Genomic DNA, 20,876 nt, shown 5'->3' on the forward strand with positions numbered 1-20,876 from the left:
TGTGTCTTTATGTAGGAAAAATATGCAATTAGGTCTGGTTATGGCCAATAATGGAAAAATATACTACACTTGACCACATTTGTGGATTTGTCGCCATCTAATGGTCAAAAGGAGGTGATGCTGGTTCATACATTGAGTATTTTTTGTACGTGCATTCGTGTGAACCCCATTTTTGTATCCATGATGTAAAGTTTATTATTAGACTTACCTTGGAAGTGTACATTTGAATGAATTCTCAGTTGAATTAATCTGTTCATGTGTTTTCCACAGGGAACATCTGATCCGTCTGCAGCACGAGAACAAGATGCTGAAGCTGGCCCAGGAAGGATCGGACAACGAGAAGATCGCTCTGCTGCAGAGTCTCTTGGAGGACGCCAACCGCAGGAAGAATGAGCTGGAGACGGAGAACAGGTCAGGGAACACAGAGCTTCAGCTAAACCGCACGTTCCTCTCATATTTGATGTTATCCATAACAAACGTTGAAATGTTAGAAGCTTTAATTTCAGTCACGTGACACAATCTTTAGATACCCAAATTAATTCTGACAAAGGCAAGCTCATTTAGCAGTACTAAAGAGGCAAATAAGTTAGTCACTTTGTATTGTTTGCGCAAAAAATGTGTCTCAAACATACCTTAATTCTTTAAATACACTGTATTTGCATACATACAGATATGTATGCACAAATGCCTAATTGACTTCAAAGTGTTAATAGCTATTAGCTAACCGTTAAATGTTAAATGCTTACCAATGCTATGGGCTGTATTTCTGGATTGCTAACCGAGTCCTCGGTTGGCTCTGCTCCCAGGTTGATTAACCAGCGTGTGATCGAGGGCCAGGGTCAGGTGGAGGAGCTGCAGAAGAACCTCCAGGAACAGGGTGTGAAGGCCGACGATGTGAGTACTGCACCCGGGATACTCTGACCATGTGAGAGTATCCAGGTGCTCTCGCTTAGACACTCTCATCAGATAGTCTGAGTACTGCAGCTTAGATACTGAGCATTTCTGTTTATTTTATTTTATGTTAGTATTGCCAAAGCATACGTTTCTTCATTTCCAATGTCTGTAGTCTTTTATTGACATTAATTGTCTTTTTTTTAATTGTCTCTGAGGCAGTGCTTACTGTAATGGCAACCATTTCCCTCAGATTCAATAACGAATTGAAAAACAGTTTTATTATTATAGATAATTATTCTAGTACATAAGTAGAAGAACATGAACTGTAAAACCTCCAGAATCTCAGGGATACATGAACCGAAAACTAGGGTCTGGTTTACCGGGGTAGTGTATCGGGTGCAGCCTTGATTTCTATAAATAAACAAATTCTAGCGTCTATCCCCGAAGATGAATTCCTATCTTCTCGTTGACCTTTTGCTCTTGTAGTATCATTAGTGGTGTATATTGTGCAGTAATAAGTCAAACCAACCCAGTTCTTACAGAGAAGGATATGTAAACAATTGTGCGGTTGGTGTGCAGTTGTGTTATTTTCTACTCCTTAGTAAATCTTTTGATTTTCCATTTTCTTTTCAAACCTGTTCTCTTCTATCAGATCATAGTAAGTATGACTTGGGCTAGGGACACTACAACATTTCTGTAGAGGTTGTGTACAGCTTTTGTCAACGCCTCCTAGAACACATGCAACAACTCAATGTGAGACATACGTTATTAATTAATTAGCTGTTCCTTATTTAATGGGTGTAGATCCTTTTCACAATCTGACCTTGTTAGATTAGTATCCTCTTCCAATAAGATGTGTTGTACGTGATTACATTGAGTTTTTTCATGTGGAATAGTTCTTATTCCTCTTTCTCGATTCTTATCGCCTCTAAATATTACCTCCTTAATATCTAGATCCTCTCTGAATCTTCCTGTTAGAAAAAAAACACTTTCACTTTCTCTTCCTTAGTAGAACATTTAGCTGGGTTTCTTCCAAAAAGTCCCTGTTTAGTCTTGCTAGAACAACATGTAAACTCCTCAACTGTATATTTTCTGCTTTACCTTTACTTATTTATGAATGCACATTTAATACAGTGACCAATTTGTGGTGTCAAAGTAAACATGTCTCAGTAACACCGCAAATGTTCATGCAACACTTTATATTTTTCGTAAAGAGTTACGAGGCAACTTACAAACACAACCCTAGTATAATTAAAAAGAAAAAGACATTTGGCCATCTTTGAGCCAGGTTCTTCATATTTTAAATCTTGTCATTCCCCACAAGATGTCCTAAACATGTTGACCTCCCTTCTGCTGTCTCGTCCTGATGTCAACACGTTGTTTCACAGTGTATTGTGTCTTTTTGTTTTGCAGTCTGCTAATATAAAGAAGAAGCACCAAGAACACATGTAAGTTTTCATGTTGTATACATTTATACTTGCTGATGCCAGGCCGGATTAGTTTTCTCTGATTTCATAGTCTGTGACTCTCCCATATCTGTGTTTTTGTTTTAATGCCCCGTGTTTCTGTACAGGGACAAGCTGCGGGAGTTGAACGATGAGCTGTTGAAGAAAAATGCCTACATCGATGACCTGGAGCCCAAGTTTAACTCCAACTGTAAGTCCTCAATACATCACTACTCTCACTAGTATAATGAGAACTGTAAGTCCTCAATACATCACTACTCTCACTAGTATAATGACAACTGTAAGTCCTCAATACATCACTACTCTCACTAGTATAATGACAACTGTAAGTCCTCAATACATCACTACTCTCACTAGTATAACTCCAACTGTAAGTCCTCAATACATCACTACTCTCACTAGTATAATGACAACTGTAAGTCCTCAATACATCACTACTCTCACTAGTATAATGACAACTGTAAGTCCTCAATACATCACTACTCTCACTAGTATAATGACAACTGTAAGTCCTCAATACATCACTACTCTCACTAGTATAATGACAACTGTAAGTCCTCAATACATCACTACTCTCACTAGTATAACTCCAACTGTAAGTCCTCAATACATCACTACTCTCACTAGTATAATGACAACTGTAAGTCCTCAATACATCACTACTCTCACTAGTATAATGACAACTGTAAGTCCTCAATACATCACTACTCTCACTAGTATAATGACAACTGTAAGTCCTCAATACATCACTACTCTCACTAGTATAATGACAACTGTAAGTCCTCAATACATCACTAGTATAACTCAAACTGTAAGTCCTCAATACATCACTATTATAACTCAAACTGTTGGTTCTCAATAACATCCACTAGTCCAACTTGTATCACTGCTATAATGCCAATTGTTAGTCCTCAATACCATCACTAGTCCCACTAGTATAAGGACAAATGTCCTCAATACAATCAATATTATCACTAGTCACACTAGGATGCCAACTGTTTGTCCTCAATAATAATAATAATAATAATACATTTAATTTAGAGGCGCCTTTCAAGACACCCAAGGTCACCTTACAGAGCATATAGTCATCATTCAAAACTATGTAAAACAGACTAGGAATAAAAGGAAAACAGAGGTTAAACATGAATAATAATAATAATTAATAACACTCAAAGACGCCTAAAGTGAAGGGGGGACCTCACTAACCACCACCAATATGTAGCACCCACTTGGGTGATGCACGGCAGCCAATCGGTGCCAGAACGCTCACTACACACCAGCTTGAGGTGGAGAGTTAGGGATGAGGTGGAGAGTGAGGGAATAGAACATTTAAACACTATCAACCATATTTAAACACTATCGATCACATTTAAACAATATCGATCACATTTAAACAATATCGACCACATGTAAACACTATCGACCACATTTAAACACTATCGACCATATTTAAACACTATGGACCACATGTAAACACTATCGCCCACATGTAAACACTATCGCCCACATGTAAACACTATCGCCCACATTTAAACACTATCACCCACATTTAAACACTATGGACCACATTTAAACACTATGGACCACATGTAAACCCTATCGACCACATGTAAACCCTATCGACCATATATAAACACTATCGACCACATTTAAACATGTAAACCCTATCGACCATATATAAACACTATCGACCACATTTAAACATGTAAACCCTATCGACCATATATAAACACTATCGACCACATTTAAACATGTAAACCCTATCGACCACATTTAAACACTATCGACCACATTTAAACACTATCGACCACAAGTAAACACTAGCGACCACATTAGTGGGACCATCACTAGTCTCACTGGTATCATGAAAACAGTCAGTCCTCAATACCATCACTAGTTTAATGCCAAATGTAGTCCTCAATGCCATCACTAGTCTCACTAGTATTATGCCAACTCTAGTCCTTAATACCATCACTAGTCTCAGATATTAATGCCAACTCTAGTCCTTAATACCATCACTAGTCTCGGATAATAATGCCAACTCTAGTCCTTAATACCATCACTAGTCTCAGATAATAATGCAAACTCTAGTCCTTAATACCATCACTAGTCTCAGATAATAATGCCAACTCTAGTCCTTAATACCATCACTAGTCTCAGATAATAATGCCAACTCTAGTCCTTAATACCATCACTAGTCTCAGATAATAATGCCAACTCTAGTCCTTAATACCATCACTAGTCTCAGATAATAATGCCAACTCTAGTCCTTAATACCATCACTAGTCTCAGATAATAATGCCAACTCTAGTCCTTAATACCATCACTAGTCTCAGATAATAATGCCAACTCTTTAATACCATCACTAGAATCACTCAGTATTTGTGTTCTCTCAGCCCAACGGGTGGACGAACTGGAAGACGCTCTGAAGAAGAAGGAGGACGACATGAAGCAGATGGAGGAGAGGTACAAGAAGTACCTCGAGAAGGCCAAGAGTGTGAGTGGATTAATGTTATATATATATATTTACGGTATATAAATAAATAAAATGTCCACTATATATATAACCTGGAGGCAAGAGATCTCACCTAGAGCTTCTCCTCTATCTAGGACACTGGTAGTGAGGGGGGGAGGGGGGTCATGATACTAACAGAAACCAAGTTACATTAGGAGTACATTCAAGACACACACCTCTGCTAAGTCATTGTTATAGGCGGTCTACATACAGGCCAGGCAGTCTGGTGTCAAGTCAGGCAATAAGCCTTTCAGGTACTTTCTAGAGGTTGGGGATCGCTGCTTCAATGGCTGCTCGGCGGAAACGACCCAAAGAAGCTTTCCGTACAGAAATGTCCAGGCTAAAACCCCTCCGTATTGTGTGCATGGGATGATCGGTCGCGTAAAAAGACACATGCACCAGATCCCGGGATGCAGATCGGTGTAGTATTCCTGTTTTCCACGGCTGAACTGGGCTTGGCACTCTTCCTGCTGAAGGAAAACCTTGATTTGGGAACAGCCGTCGGGGGCGCTGCCGTAACCCCCTGACTCGCATGGAGGTTGAGCGTCAACACTGCTCCCCCATCACCCCTGTGTGTGCCGGAGTGGTGATCTGAAATGACCTACATTGCTGTGTGTGTTTTCTTGCAGGTTATCCGAACACTGGACCCCAAACAGAACCAAGGCTCGGGTCCTGAGGTGCAGGCCCTTAAGAACCAGCTTCAGGAGAAGGACCGAATGCTCCATTCGCTGGAGGTAGAATAACAAGCCTAAAGTAGACCATAGACCATACCCATTACTTTTGATTGGCCTTTTATTGAGGACTCTGTGCTGTTTCCACCCAACAGAAGGAGATGGACAAGACAAAGACCCAGAGAGACTACGAAGAGAAGCTGATCGTGTCCGCCTGGTATAACATGGTAAGAATCCCTCGCACCTCTGACAATGTGGCTAACTGTATACCAATACACCCCAGCTGGGGTGCATTGGTATAGTTTGGTTACACAACTTCTTCCTACAATGTAGAGAGCGTCGAAGACGGCCTGCCCTTCCATCGTACCTTTTTTCTTTATCCTATTAATTTATACATTGTTGTACAAGCAAACCATGTACCCCTAGCACCACTAGGGGGTGCCATAGACTTTACCAAGTGTTGAAGTGTTGGTCAAGCAGTGTTTTAATACTCCAATGCACTCATTTGGATAGACAGATTTATTGTAAAAGTTGACTTTTGTGATATCAAATCGGTTAAATAGTGTTTTATTTCTTAATCTAACAAAGTCTGTCGGTATGCATCGTATCAGCTAGAGCTGCACCACCTGCAGTGTGTAACCCCCCCCCCCCCCCCTCCCCCCCAGGGCATCTCGCTGCAGAAGAAGGCGGCGGAGGACCGCCTGGCCAGCTCGGGCTCCGGACAGTCCTTCCTGGCCCGCCAGAGACAGGCCACCAGCAGCCGCCGCACCTACCCGGGCCACGTCCAGCCGGCTACTGCAAGGTAGAGCCCGCTGCGGCTCGGAGACCCCACCCCCCCCACCACACACACACACACACCCCCCCACCCCCACCGGGGCTAAACTATCTTCCAGCACCAGCACAAACCGGTTACCGCGATAAGTCATGTCCCATATCGTTTTTGGTAGGTTCCCCCAACCCCGCCCCCCCACCTGATTCCTTGATTTTCGGAAAAATATAAATAAAGTTCTGGAAACAAGGCTACATGACGACCCCGGTTGTCTCTACCCGCCCAGATCGACCTCCCTAAAATGGCCGACTCATGAGCCCCTTTTTGCCCGCTACCTTGAGTTTTTAACAAGAACCTTTTATCCCCACCCGCGCCTCAAACAATCTTGTGTTGCCTGGTGTTTCTATGAAAGGCCGCCCCCTCGCTTCCACTAATGTTACCGTCCTAACAAAACAAAGACGCTTGGGCCCCCCCCCTCCCAGTCATCTGCTGCTCGAGGCGTCTAAACAACAAACCTCTCCACCCGTCCGGGTATACCTCCGCACATTTCTACCTGCTGCCGACGGGAGCCGAACGAAGGAATGGTTGGAGTCCGACGGGGTTGAGGTTTTTCAGTGGTGATGGATGATCGGTCACACGCAGGCCGTAGCTCCACGCAGGCGACCAGGCGCGAGTTTTCGTCTTTGGATACAAATGGATCGTGTTTTCTCGAAGGTTCGCTCCATCTCAAGTTAACCCTTTTTTATTTTTTTTGGGGGGGGTCTTCTTGTGGAGTTGGAGTCGTAGCCGTGAAAGAAACTGAGACGGGGATTGTGCAGGATGTTGGCTGTGTTGTTATGAGTCTGGTTAACACGTTGTCAGTGATTTTAAATGATGAGTTAGTGTTTTTATATAATAGCAAACATGTATTGTCTTTTTGAACAGGGTTTTCCTGCTGCACCCCGATACGCTCCACACTTTACTGTACCACTGTTAGATAACAAACTCATGAGATGAGGTTGGTATAGAATGTAGGAGAAAGATGTGATTCTTGAGAGCAGAAGCAAGGCAGCGACCTCCTGTGTGGTAAATGCATTGACTGTCAGTGGACCTAGGAGTGTGCTTCTGAAAGACCTCGTGATACATGTGTGGCGGGGGAGATAGCCTGACCCCTAGTGGCTCACACTGGAAATGAGTGGACTCAAAGTCACAAAGTAACATGATTATAGTATTCTGGCCATGGACTTTTAGTATAACGCTGATGATTGAAATAATACGTGTGTTTGTTTATTTACCTGATTGGACATTAGGGTTGGGTGATCACTATTATCTCCAATGATAAATTAGTATTAAGCACAGCGTACAGGCAAAGTAAGTTTCAGTATTTATTTTCACCCACTAGTATTCCTGTCGCTGTTGTCATTCAGCCCTGTTTTTTTCAATGAATTTGAAGCGGAAGTCATTTGGTTTTCATCTTCATAGCTAATTCCGACTCTTAAAAAAAAACCACAATTCTTTCCCTGATTCATCTGACATCTGGCTTCTCTCTTCCCCCATAACAGCAATATCACTGCATGAACAGCCCTCCTCTAATCAACTCACACCCTGGCCTGGACCGGCCTGGACTGGACCGAGCTGGTCCAGACCGGACCAAAACTGGTCAAAACCAGCCGCTGTCTCGCTGCATGACGCCAGGCCTGAGCTTGTCCGCCCCGTTGCCTGTGCTTACTGTTTGTTTGGTTTTTGTTTGCATGAGTCTATGTTGCGTTTGCGAGCCTGTGTAGTAACCTAGCCATCCGCCCCAACATCAGCATGGTCGCTTAGCAACCGCCTCCCTATGCAGAGACTAGGTGCGTCCACTTCTGGGACGTCCACCAGAAAGGAGATGGGGGTCGATAAACCCCCTCCCTCCACACTACATACTTTCATGTGTTATTTTCAGAACTTCTCTTATCCTTGATTCCCTCCTCTATTGATCATCTTTTCATATTTCATCTCATATTTTCATGGGCAATGGATGCTTGCTGCTTTTACACGTGGCAAAATCATTTGACCTTGCAATGACCTACGACTGTCTGAACACCTTGACCCTAAACTTTGGACCTCCTTTAAGGGTTCAATCCCACCTTGTTTTCCTTCTCATTTCATTTCATTACTTTCTCTTTCTGTTTCAGATCCCGCTTAAAAGCGCATAGTTAATATAAAGAAGAACTGAGGGAAATCTCATAAGAAATTCAACAAAAAAATAGGAACTCATTTTGGTTTATTTCTAAAGACTGAGCTGACATTTAAGAAATGCTGGGGGCTATATTAGTGTTTATGAGAGTGGTGCATTATGCTTCACATTGTTACATTCAAACCCGACAACAGTATTAAATAGAAAATGTTAGTGTATTTACCCGTTAACCTAAGCAACAAAGTCGGGCCTTAACTATACTTTATTCACTTTAAGACAGATATATTTTGAGAGATGGTTTGTTATCAGAAGGATAAATAAATACGAATGAGTTGTTTGATTTAAGAACTTTATGGATGAATACGTTGCATTTATTACGGGGTCATTGATGGCTTTTACCTTTTTTTTTATATGTGGCCCCTTTCTCAATATATTTGCTTAGTATATGTATTCCTATTTTTGTTTTGCCTGGTATTTTATGTATATTGCTTGCTTTAAGTTATTAATTTGCTGGTTATACAGCTACTTGTATTTCTAAAGTGCTATTGTTTGTTTTTTGTTTTGTTCTTAATACTGTTACAGAATCAGTTAGTGTTTATGGAGTTTTTTTTACTAGAACAAAATATTGTTATGTGTTTTTATTATGCAAGAAAGGAGATTAGCGTTATATAATTGCATTGAAGCGTTTGACTTTTTACATGAAGTTAAAAAGGCAAAATCCGTCTCAGTGCAACCGTTGGGAAATGGAAAAATGGATCTTCAGGAAAACATTAATATCTTTGGGATAAATTAGATTAAATGCGTTGACATTGGCAAATGGAAGTGCATTTAATATTTACGTGAGATTGAAACAGACAAGCAGTTTTTCAATTATGAAATGTTGAAACCACCAGGAGATAGTAGCCGATTTCAAATAAATAATAATTAACAATAGTTTTTCCCACATAGAACTAGCTGTCTGAATTTAAGAACAACCATCCTATTTTTCCAAACTCTGTAGGTAAAAAAAGTAAATGCAATGCAATCGTGACTCATTTACAATGTTAATGCCGTTATGGTATAGTTTGTCGATTTTTATTTTATTTTGAATTTTTTGCATGTCTCTTATTCTATAATTTTTTTTCGTACCTATTGCCGTTAACGTCTCCAGTTGAATCCGTAAATGAGGGAACATCCAGAACTTTCCTCCCCGTCCAACACCACGCCTCATTTTCACCTGGATCCCAGCCTGTTCTAACGTCACCGTGGTGACGGTGGGAGAATCGGGATACCGTTTCCCGGTATTCCCGCTCCCAAGGAGAGCCGGTTGAGTACTCTTGAGAGACCCTTCCACAGGAAGGGTCTTTTTGTTTCGAGACGTACTTCAGACAGGCAGTGCTCATTCATTCAATATCAAAAAAGACCTCCATATTTGTTACTTTTTTCCCCACCCAATAGCAAAAGAGAACTTATTATTGGCTATTGGAAGATTCCATCTTTCTTGTTTCAAGCACTCTTCATGCAGCAGTATCAATACCGCCATCTGTGTTAGGGAAACCATTGTTTTTGACCATGGTGACAAAAACTAGAATTGCTTGACTTGGTGCAACCGTCAAGATACCGTTACATATGTATTATAGAGGGTTAAAATAACCCGTTTGGAAGGTTAGCATCTCTCACACCTTGTGCAATGGTTGTAATAGGATTTTTTTTTTTTTTTACATTTAAACTGAAGTAGCATATAACCTTTCAATTTGCCAAGTTTTATATTGCTTGTATACAAACACACCATGTACATATTGTGTTAGGAGGACGTTTGAGTATGGTGGTTGGTGAGTGGCTGTGGTCGGATGGGATTCACACAGAATCTGTCAAACCACAGCCTGTCGATTAAAGAAAAAACAAGTGCTTCCCACACTGCAGATTTTGGAAAAACGACATTGTAAATAAAGCTTGTATAAAACGTAACCAATTTGTCTGTTTTGTTTTGGAAGGTAAAATTATGCATTTCATTGAATTATGTTTTATGCAGGTGAGTTGGTCAACAATTTACAATAAGTGTACATAAATTAACCATTGTTACTAATAATGACCAATTAAAAATCGAAACATTACTTTTTAAACTTTTTCTTTTAAATCTCAAACTTTGGAATAAGCAAAGATGCCTCAATTAAACTACATAAGTATGTAATGACACATTCTTATGATATCATTTATTATTGAAAGTTCCTTATTTAATCAGGTTGGTCTCATTGAGATCATTCCTTCACAAGGGAGACCTGACGTAGAAAGTAAAGTTCTAGTAAGACAGAAATGGATGAGGCATGACCAATAAACACTCGTGGTTAGAGTCTGAACAGGAAGGGAGCTGCGGTTCTCCCCAAGCACACCAGGAACCCCTCATTATTATGGTGTAACGATCGAGGAAAACATGTCATCCCAAACGGAATCAAACCGAAATGCTAGCGGTCCAATCCTGACGCTCCTCTGGCAGCTCTTTCAATCTATTAAAGAACTCGTTGGTATCTATTGTTTAATCTTCTACACAAGTGTTTACATTACAATGATGAAAAAATACCTCTTCGAGGCATTTTTATGTAATGTAACAAACTAATTTTTTTGACAATTTAGATTATAATTGCCCTATCAGCTCTTCCTGAACTCTTTAGATTACAAACATAAACACAAAAGTTTTTGCAAAGTATGCCGTACTACACTGCCTCCAGTGGTCAAACACTTGGGGTGCTCTACACTGAAACGTAGTAGTAAAGCTCTGTTTGTTGGGACCACCACCGCTGAAACACTCATATACTGTCGCTAGGCGTTACAAATAATGATTCTTCCTCAATCAGCCTCATAGCAGGAGAATATAAATTGTATATATTGTAAATACTAGCAGACAGCAGCTGAATCCTTAAACAAGCATATGGTTTTGCTCTCATTCGTCTTTGTGTCAATCGAGACAATAACCTCTTTCTAAGCCAACCCCATATTGCTTCTGAAAACTTCTGACTGGCTTTTGGCTGTTATATTATCGTATTATGTTATAGTGTTTTTCTATTATTGTAGCTGATGTTTGGCAGTGTTTCATATATCCTGTTCTCGGCTTTATTGCAACAGTTCAGGATTGATTTGGTGGGAACGGCACTCAGTGAGAGTTTAAAATGTTGTACCTTGTCCAAAACGGACCCTTGGCTATCCTTCCTCGAGTCCGCTCTGTCCGTCTGAAACAAAGAAAAACAGTGCTGAACCAAAACAGACCTGACAGCGATGCTGTCACCTGGAGTTCCAGCACAGTCATGAAACTGGACCTGAAGCTGTTCAAGTCCAGTGATTATGACAGACCTGAGTCAACAAAGAGTCGTTGAACACGCAATATACCTATACTCAAATAATGTTTGCAGTGGTAATCCAAAACAGTTTTTTTTACTTTTATGACATTAATTTAATTCTCTTCATTTGAGAAAAACGTATTAAAGAATGTGTTCACGCCCTTTCAGGACAAATACAAAGCATTTTTTTGTGTCAAGACCAGTTTCAACAAAATCGGACCCGGACCAAAAAAAATTGACAAGACGGACCCAATAACCTGATGTTGTTTATTCGCGGGAAGGAACCAAACACCATGGACTCCACACTGAAGCTAGACCTTTGGTGCCCCCCCCCCCCCCACACACACACACACACACACACACACAACATTGTTTCTATTCACATTACACGGGTTGCAAGCCCTCAGAGAAAATGCTGTCATTCCTTCACAGGTCTCTTTCCCCCACTCTGACCCGTTGCTTTCCAATATTTAAGTAATTATGACCACCGTGAGCAGAGAGTCACACCAAATGAGAGCTGTCACTTCTCTAATGAAAGAGCCACTTATTATTTCTTCATATGCTGACAATGTGGGCTTTATGACGTGTTCAATTTACATTTCAATCAGATGGCAGGGGCTGGGGGGGGGGTGATAACACAAGGCTCTCATTGATACAGGAACTCACACACACCTTCTCACAGACATGCACCCAGACGCACACACACACATGCGCACACACAAACGCATGCACACACACACAGACACACACACACACACACACACACACACACACACACACACACACACACACACATCCAGGCACACCTTGCTCCAGTTCAACCGTTTTTTTTTAACTCTCTTGGATTGCAGCCTGGTTGATATTTGACCCCCTGGTCTTTAACATGCACATGGCTGTGTTCACACAAGTACACACACACACACACACACACACACACACACACACACACACACACACACACACACACACACACACACACACACACACTTCCAGCCCACATACCCCCAAAACCCCCCCCCCCCCCCCCTTTACTTATTTTGAACATGATCATTTCTGGCCCGACTTTAATGAGATACAGGTGATGAGTGCATGGGAGAAACTGGAACCTGGTGTTGGGGTTGTTGACACAGTCTGGGGAAGAGGAGGAAGGGAGACCATCTCCCTGACTCCCCCCCCGGTTTGCAAGGGGAGCTCGTTGGAGTACGTTGACAGACAGATCCTCCTGCGTGTTGGTTTACGACGTAAACAACTCTTACCTGAACCCGACTTTAGAGACAGCCTTTCTGTCTTTTGGGGGCTCATAGGGTCATTGGTTGGACTGTGTGTGTGTGTGTGTGCGTGTGCTTCTTTGTGTGTGTGTGTGTGTGTGTGTGTGTGTGTGTTTGTCTTGGTTGCAGGTTATCTAAACACTGGACGTATTTTGACTTCCTGACCAGCTTATTAAATTTTTGGGGAGAAAATATATGTATTTATATGTAAACTGTATGTGTTGTGTACCATTATATGGTATCGTTTGTATGGGTCTGGAGGTTATTTGGCATTATTATCTTTGATCCGGCATCCTGAAACGTTTTCAGCGCAGACATAACGTTTGTTCAAAGCCTAATTACAGAAGTTACTAACGACTAATTACACCTGTAGTCCAGACCTGGTGCACCGCACTGCTCTGCTCTGGGGAAGGCTTGCTCGCAGGCCGCTGACATCGGGGGTTCGAACCAGGACCCTTTCGGCTCGGAGTCGCCCTAACCAAAACACTATCCTTTCAAACGGTACATTGATCAACTCCCGCGGAGAAGCAAAAACACAATTCCCTCGTTCCACTCACACGGCTGAAGTGCTTAGGGGGGATTTGGAGCGCGCGGATCATGTAATCCATGAGAGAAAACAAAACCCCTTTCATTATCTGCCATTATCTCCCAATTATGTAACAACCAATTACAATCAGGGACGAAGAGACACATAAGACCTGAACAATAACAGAGAGGGGGGACGGGGGGGAGTTAGTTACACCGTTAAAACAAACACGACTCAAAGGCAGGGAGGGCTGAACGTTGTGTTAAATGATGAGTCACTGCCTGGTTGATTGCTCTGCTGAAGAACATGAAGGTTGAGGATGAGGAAGCTTGAGTGTTCGGCGACATTCTGGCGCGGCTTGAGTCGAACGGTGGAGAGGATGTGATGATCTTTAACGGCGATACAAATACAAATAAGTTATCGTCACATCCTAGGGCTAGCACGGGAAAGGCCTATCTCCCCACAGACGCCCACACGGTATGTTCTGAATGCTTGTTGCTTTTTTAACACACACACACACACACACACACACACACACACACACACACACACACACACACATATACGCAGATTTTCCACAGGAAAATGTTGATTCATAAATGCCAATGTCTTTGTTTACCTCATGCATGCCCAAACGCATGAGGTGTACACACACACACACACACGCGCGCACTGGGGCCGGTCCAGTGTGAGCAGGCCAGGGGCCCCGATGGGCCCCGGCTGGAGGGGGATGAGTGTAAGAGGGGTCCCTTTGCGGTGGAGCCCGGGTCACGGAGAGCCCCCTGATCACGAATCAAAGAGCTGTTTGAACAGCTGCATTCCTTCACACCCCATCATCCTCACTCTCTCTCGCTCTCTCTCGCTCTCTCTCTCTCTCTCTCTCTCTCTCTCTCTCTCTCTCTCTCTCTCTCTCTCTTTCTCTCTCTCCCTATACCGTTCTGCCCTCTTCTTTCTCCCTCACGACTCTCTTTCTCTCTATCCTGATGTTTCTCTCCCATTCCTGCTCTGCTCCTTCTCTCCCCCTTTATCTCTTCCATTGCATCTTGCTCTCTTTCACTCTCCCTGACGCCATCTTTATGTGATCCATATCTTTATGCCTCTTTACCACTTCATTCCTCAATAACAACTGAATGTAAACTGATAACGTCAAAAGATGATCCCAAAGAGAGATAGAAAGAGAAAGAGGTGGGGGAGAAAATAAAAGTGTGAGAGAGAGAGAGAGAGAGAGAGAGAGAGAGAGAGAGAGAGGGGGGGGAGAGAGAGAGAGAGAGAGAGAGAGAGAGAGAGAGAGAGAGAGAGAGAGAGAGAGAGAGAGAGAGAGATTCACCCTCTCTAGATTTCATAGCAGAAGCCACGGGTGATTTATGGGGGCCTGACAGCCTTACTGATCTCATCCTGGCTTCTATTTATCGCACCATCATTCATTGGGAGTGACAGGAACCCTCACTACATCTTAGTTCTTTATGACGCGTCGTTTTACTCATAAACCCCAATGACACCTCACACACTACATATATGTTATCTGGATTTTAATATAACAGGCAGATGAGATCATCGCTTGGGTTCTCATGTGTACTGGTAAAAAAAACTATGTCTTCAACCTGCTATGTAATATATATATTTAGGTTTAGGGTTTAACAATGATGTTTAAAGTCTGTGTGTGTGTGTGTGTGTGTGTGTTTGTGTGCGCGTGTGTGCGCTTGAGAGTGTACCTGAGAATCTGTAAGGTTTCACTTGAGCAGAACTCCCTCCATCAACGTCTGTGATCTGTGTTCTGGTTCGGTGGGAGCCAGGCCCCTCAAAGCACACGTGAACCTTGTCCCTCTGTTTGGCCTGGCTCCTGCTCAGCTGTCTGTAACGCCATTTACAACTCCAGCGGTGGAGCTCAGTTATTGTGCTGTTTGATGTTGTGCTGGGGTTACCATGGGGACCGGCTGAATCAAGTGCATCCTTCCAACACTTCCAACAAACCTTTTAAAACATCCATCCTCCTCTTTATCTCATACTCCATTCATCATTCATCCCTCCGTCATTCTCCAGTCCAACGATCTTCTATTTTGCTTTTTCAATTTCAGCATCTGTCCGTCCATCCATCCGTCATGCATCGTCAGTCCCACATTTTTAAAGTAACATCCGTTTGTGTGTGTTTAGATGGCGTGTCCTCACTGCAGGTCCGTGAGCGTGCTGTGCGTGCACGTGCGCGTGTGCGTGTGCGTGTGTGTAAGTATAAGTGTGCTGTAGTCCATCAAACTCTACTCTCAGCCACACTTGAGAAAGTACAGGCCCACAGCGGTGTGGGAATATGGAGCTACATGATAGATTAAAATGTGGTTACCTCAGCCATCAGGAAACCTGCCTCGGTTCAGCGCAACTGTTTCATTGCTCTAGTAAGGGGAATTAAATTAAACATTAGAGGCGGAAAAAATGAATGAAGTAGTGTCTTGGCAGTGCTCAGTCATAACATTGAGGTCAAACCTTACTGTTTCATTTAGAAGGAACACCGAAGTGGAGGAGAGAAAAAAGGGAAGAAGGGGGGGGAAAAAGCGTGCAGCGAAATAAAGGAACAAGAATAGGTCCATTCTCTTCATCGGAGTCTGTCTGGATCCAATGTTAAGGTTTGCTTCCTTATTTAGCAGAGAGATTTAAAGAAAGAAAGAGAAGGAAAGAGAGATTTACAGATTGAGAGAAGGAAAGAGAGAATGAAAGAATGAAAGAAAGAAAGAGAGAATTATAGAATGAGAGAATGAAAGGGAGAGAATGAAATAGAGAATGAAAACAAGAGAATTAAAGAGGAAGAGAATGAAAAGCTCTGGAGTCATACAATCATACAAGTGGGAGAACTGTAAACATTCCTTGACAGGGAATTAATATTTCCAGGGTGGAATATTTCCAGAGCGGAATAAGTGAATACTGAGTATTACTCTGTGTGACCCCTGATGGTGACATATTTTAGGCCGCTTAAAATGAAATTCTTGAATGTTTTCAAAGAGGTTGGGATCATTATTAAGCTTCCACCACATTTAATTTACTACCATAAAATGTTACCCTAAAAACGCCAACAAATGTGTTTCTCTTGACAGTTTTGACAAATGCTGCAGAGTTCAACGCTAAAAGCTGTAGGGATCAATAGTGACCTCTTTATTTCTTTCCAAGTAGCTACAGTTGTTAAGAGTGCTGGCAATCAAGTTTATCTTCACCATACTACCCACACTGCCCTTAACAGGATTTCTTAGAAATCATTTCAGTATGACATTACAATTTTACCATAGTGAAGAAATTAAAGAGATACGAACCAAACTTAGAGGTGGCTGCTCAATAATAGCATATTCCCGGTGTTTTGGGTATATGAGGTGTGACGACCACTTTGAAACATGCAAAGATCTTTTTTATAGTTTATAGTAATACCTACGGCAATGAGGGACAATGACAACATGTCCAGAGATCCAGGTGCATTAGGAGGATCACGTTTATAAGTCAAACCCTTGACCCAATTTACCATCACAGCTTTCCCTCCTTCATTTCTCATTGATTTACACCTTTAAAAAGATGCCTAAATGCTTCCATCTTGTCCAAATGTTCACACTAGCCAATCATACTTTATTTTATTTTTTCATGTTTATATTCAAGAGCAGTCTTATTTTCCAGCTTCGGTTTTTTTAAAACTTTTTGAATATATGTTGTGGTTTGCCCTTCTGTGTTTTCTTTTGTTTCAGCGCGCATATGTTTACAGTTGAAATATTTCGTTGTTGTCGTTGTCTAAATGTGAACCACATTGAGGTGCTTCGGTATGAAACAGTCGGTACAAATCCAACTTGACGGGGCACCACACGAGGTTAGCCACCCGTTTCTCAATGATTGGTTTGTGTTTTAATGCGGCGTCCATTTCACCACTTTTTCCATTGTTTGTTACTCTTTATGCATTTTTTTTGTCGTCTTCTTTTGTGTTTAACGTCATGAAGCCGAACTGTTTTCTCCCTTTTGGACATTTCTTTTTTGCCATGTTTCTATGTCCTTGATTTACCTCCACACTCTACAGAAGAAAAGTTCTTGGTATTTCTTTATTTAATCAGTAATCCATCTGTTGATCAATCAGTTTATTGATTGATCTGTATGCTAGAAATCTTTCTTTTGAAAAAAAGTTTTGGGGAATAACCCAGACTATATATTATAAATATAATTATATATTGTTATTCCTATAATCTGTTATCCATCTATTGATGATTTGATCAGTATTCAAAAATCTGTATTTATTGAACGGTATGCCACTCATTTTCTTTTTTTAAAAAGCCTAGGTGAATAACCCCACCCCCAGCCACACCACCCCACACACCTTCACAGACGGCTCCAGTGACACCTTCACACATGTTTTGCACACACCGCCATCCTTCAACCTCCCCAACCCAACAGCACCTTTAGTTTAGTGCCTAGCAGAGTGAATCGACCCCCGGTGGGTGCCAGGAGACACTGAAGCTCCTATGTCACCCTCTGTAGACTTGCCGACAGTCAGAGTCACATTCACACACACACGTTGTTATCACATGGTTGATGTCTTCAATCCAAAATGCACAGTTGTTGATTTGATAACGACTCATCTGAAAATATCCATAACATGCAGCAGCATGTAGACTTATTGAGCTTTAAGAAAAGTATAAAGACTAAAAATGTATAACAATCAGGTCATTCAGGTGGTACACTATGTGGAAGATGATGATGATGAGGATGATGATGATGACGATGGTGAAGATGGGGCTTGTGGTGGTGGTGATGAAGATTAAGGAATGTTGGTCCCATGGAGCAATGTTACAGCACACACCCTCAGACACACACGCGCACACAGACAGACACACACACACACACACACACACACACACACGCACACACACACACACACGGTATGCGGCGCTGGCCGCACAGAGCGAAGCAGGCGTTAGGTTTCCAGTAAATACTCGCTGTGTCGGGACACCGTTTAGCTTTGATCCTGTGAGTAATGGCTCTGTCACGACCACTTTAACTAGTCTGCAGCCCTGGCCTCTGCTGGTCGCCGTGTCACTTATTGTTCATGTCATGTTTGCGTTTGAAATCTGCTCCCTAAATCTGTTTACGACGGGGTTAAATGGGCTGTTGAGTCAACAAATTATGTGGCGCCCGCCTCGGTTTAACCAACAGTTTTGTGTGTACAATTAGAACTGGCTTTTAGACTTCTGTGATTTGCGTTGCGAGATTGAATGCTCTCCTCGTGTAGGATGTATTTCTCTGAATCGCGTTTTAGATGTAGGCCTATTGTTGTTTGTGTAAACGGGAAGACTTTACAATAAGGTTGCGTTAATAAAAGGATGGGCCGGGTTCGCTAAGACCCCAGGGCAATTGTTGACATTGTCTCAGTCTAGAAATCAGCCGTGATTTTTGTTCAGCTCATCCCCTTTCGCGTTCCAAAATATTCACCGTCGTCCGCGTGACCGTGTCCATGGGAAGGACAACGTTCAAGAGTGCGCAGTGGCATGTAAACTCAGAAGGCTTTAGGCTGCATTCCAATAGTAAGCTCCTCTACGTATTATAATATTATGACAATGTACCCTGATTGTAAAGTGTTACCGTGTAAAACAACATCTATAGAACCTGTCTTAAAGCTATGTTTTATTTATAAAAGAGTGAAAAAAGCAATAATATTATGTGGTTTAGAGATATTTAATAATACATGTCTATTTGGTTGTTGTAGTTTCAAGGCAGATTTATAGCAATGGAAACACCATTTGACCTCCAACATTCTATCAGTGCATATGTGTTGCTGACAAATGCAAGTGTGCACGTACACACTGAAGCACACACACTCACACACGCACATGCTTATGCATGCACACGCACACGACCACACACTAATGTCCAATCCTTCCTGCATTGTGGCTGGAGGAAGTGGTGCGTGTCGGACACGGCTAGCCATGTGTGGGTGTAGTCTCATCTGAATTGGAACGACTGGAAGACCACAAACTATTATCTGCCGTCTTCTGGTCTTTTATTGTATTTTACTCTGTCTCTTTTGGATGCTCCTTGATTTCTTTCTTCTTTTCTTCTCTTCCTTCTCTCATTTTCTCCTCTCTTCTATTCTCTTCTCTCTCCTCACCTATTTTCTCCTCTCCTCTTCTCTCCTTTCCGTTCCCCTTCTCTCTTCTCCTCTCCTCTTCTGTCCTCTCCTCTCCTTTGCTCTCAAAACCTTTCATCTCCTCTCCTCTCCCCTTCTCTCCTCTCCCCTTCTCTCTCCTCCCCTCCTCTCATCTCCTCTCTTCTCCCCTTCTCTTCTCTCCTCTCATCTCATTTTCTCCTCTCCTCTCCTCTCCTCTCCTCTCCCCTCCCCTCCCCTCCTCTCCTCTCCTCTCCTCTCCTCTCCTCTCCTCTCCTTCCCCCTCCCACGTCCCCTCCTGTGGTATTGCTGGTGTAGTGCCAACCGTATGTCAGAGCTGAGGGTAACAGTAAGGTCCTGTGTGGTTCCCCTTGTCGAGTGGGAGATGCTCTGTGAATGTCTCCTGCTAATTGATATAGCCTCTAATTGATCGATGTGTTCAATGGTTTCCAAGTGTATAACTAATGTATGCACACTATTGCAGGTTACATGAGGACACATACGGCATACACATTAGTTCTGTCTGTCGTGGGTGATATTTATGTGTGAGAGAGAGAGAGAGAGAGAGAGAGAGAGAGAGAGAGAGAGAGAGAGAGAGAGAGAGAGAGAGAGAGAGAGAGACGAGGGGATCAAAAATACTCACACCAGTGTACATCTTGAAGCATGCATTCATATCCATGCTGTGAAAAGCCTTTTGAAGATTTCCACAGAAGTAGATCACTTTCTTCCACAAGGATCACAATACACTTTGATCGTCACCACACTTTTATATGGAAATTTGCTATTCCTTAATGTTGAGAATTGCAAATGAAGATGGTGAAAAGTTTCCAAAATGTCTCAAAGAAAATGGCATTTGAAATGCATTGAAATCATGTTTATTCTCTTGTATTATCCTTCATATAACTAAAATGACATATGAATTCATGCTGGATAACTGAAACACTAATTTGTTTAGAGTCTGTTTTTAAACTTGAGAGATCATGTACACCGTTATTATGTACATGTACATAACCGTGATTAGTTGCTCAAGATCATGGTTGGTTTAGTTTCTTTGGATTCCTTTATGCTGTACAACAGTTCCCCCTATATACATCTAGCTGTAACAAAAATCAAAAATATCTTTGGCCTCAGTTTGTTGCCTTAATGTATAACATCAGATATACGAATACATCTGTGTTCTACAGCA

The 20,876-nt window shown here is 42.0% G+C and overlaps 1 protein-coding gene across 5 annotated transcripts in view; it reads left to right on the top strand.

The window, feature by feature from the left end:
• hook3 (hook microtubule-tethering protein 3) overlaps positions 1-10,417 on the top strand; it is a 28,671-nt gene extending 18,254 nt beyond the window's left edge. For 2 of the 5 annotated variants that reach the window (XM_060049785.1, XM_060049781.1), the window contains 9 exons: positions 271-411; positions 807-894; positions 2,308-2,342; positions 2,468-2,550; positions 4,757-4,857; positions 5,505-5,609; positions 5,702-5,773; positions 6,212-6,348; positions 7,857-10,417. In XM_060049785.1, coding sequence (XP_059905768.1) covers positions 271-411; positions 807-894; positions 2,308-2,342; positions 2,468-2,550; positions 4,757-4,857; positions 5,505-5,609; positions 5,702-5,773; positions 6,212-6,348; positions 7,857-7,872 — 778 coding nt within the window. In that variant the 3' untranslated portion in view covers positions 7,873-10,417. Of the gene's footprint in view, positions 1-270; positions 412-806; positions 895-2,307; positions 2,343-2,467; positions 2,551-4,756; positions 4,858-5,504; positions 5,610-5,701; positions 5,774-6,211; positions 6,353-7,856 lie in introns of those variants that run through there. The other 3 variants (XM_060049780.1, XM_060049782.1, XM_060049784.1) reach the window with 2 other exon arrangements.
• Positions 10,418-20,876: the final 10,459 nt, after the last annotated feature.

Source organism: Gadus macrocephalus, chromosome 4 (assembly GCF_031168955.1).
Source record: "Gadus macrocephalus chromosome 4, ASM3116895v1".
Lineage (NCBI taxonomy): Eukaryota > Metazoa > Chordata > Actinopteri > Gadiformes > Gadidae > Gadus > Gadus macrocephalus.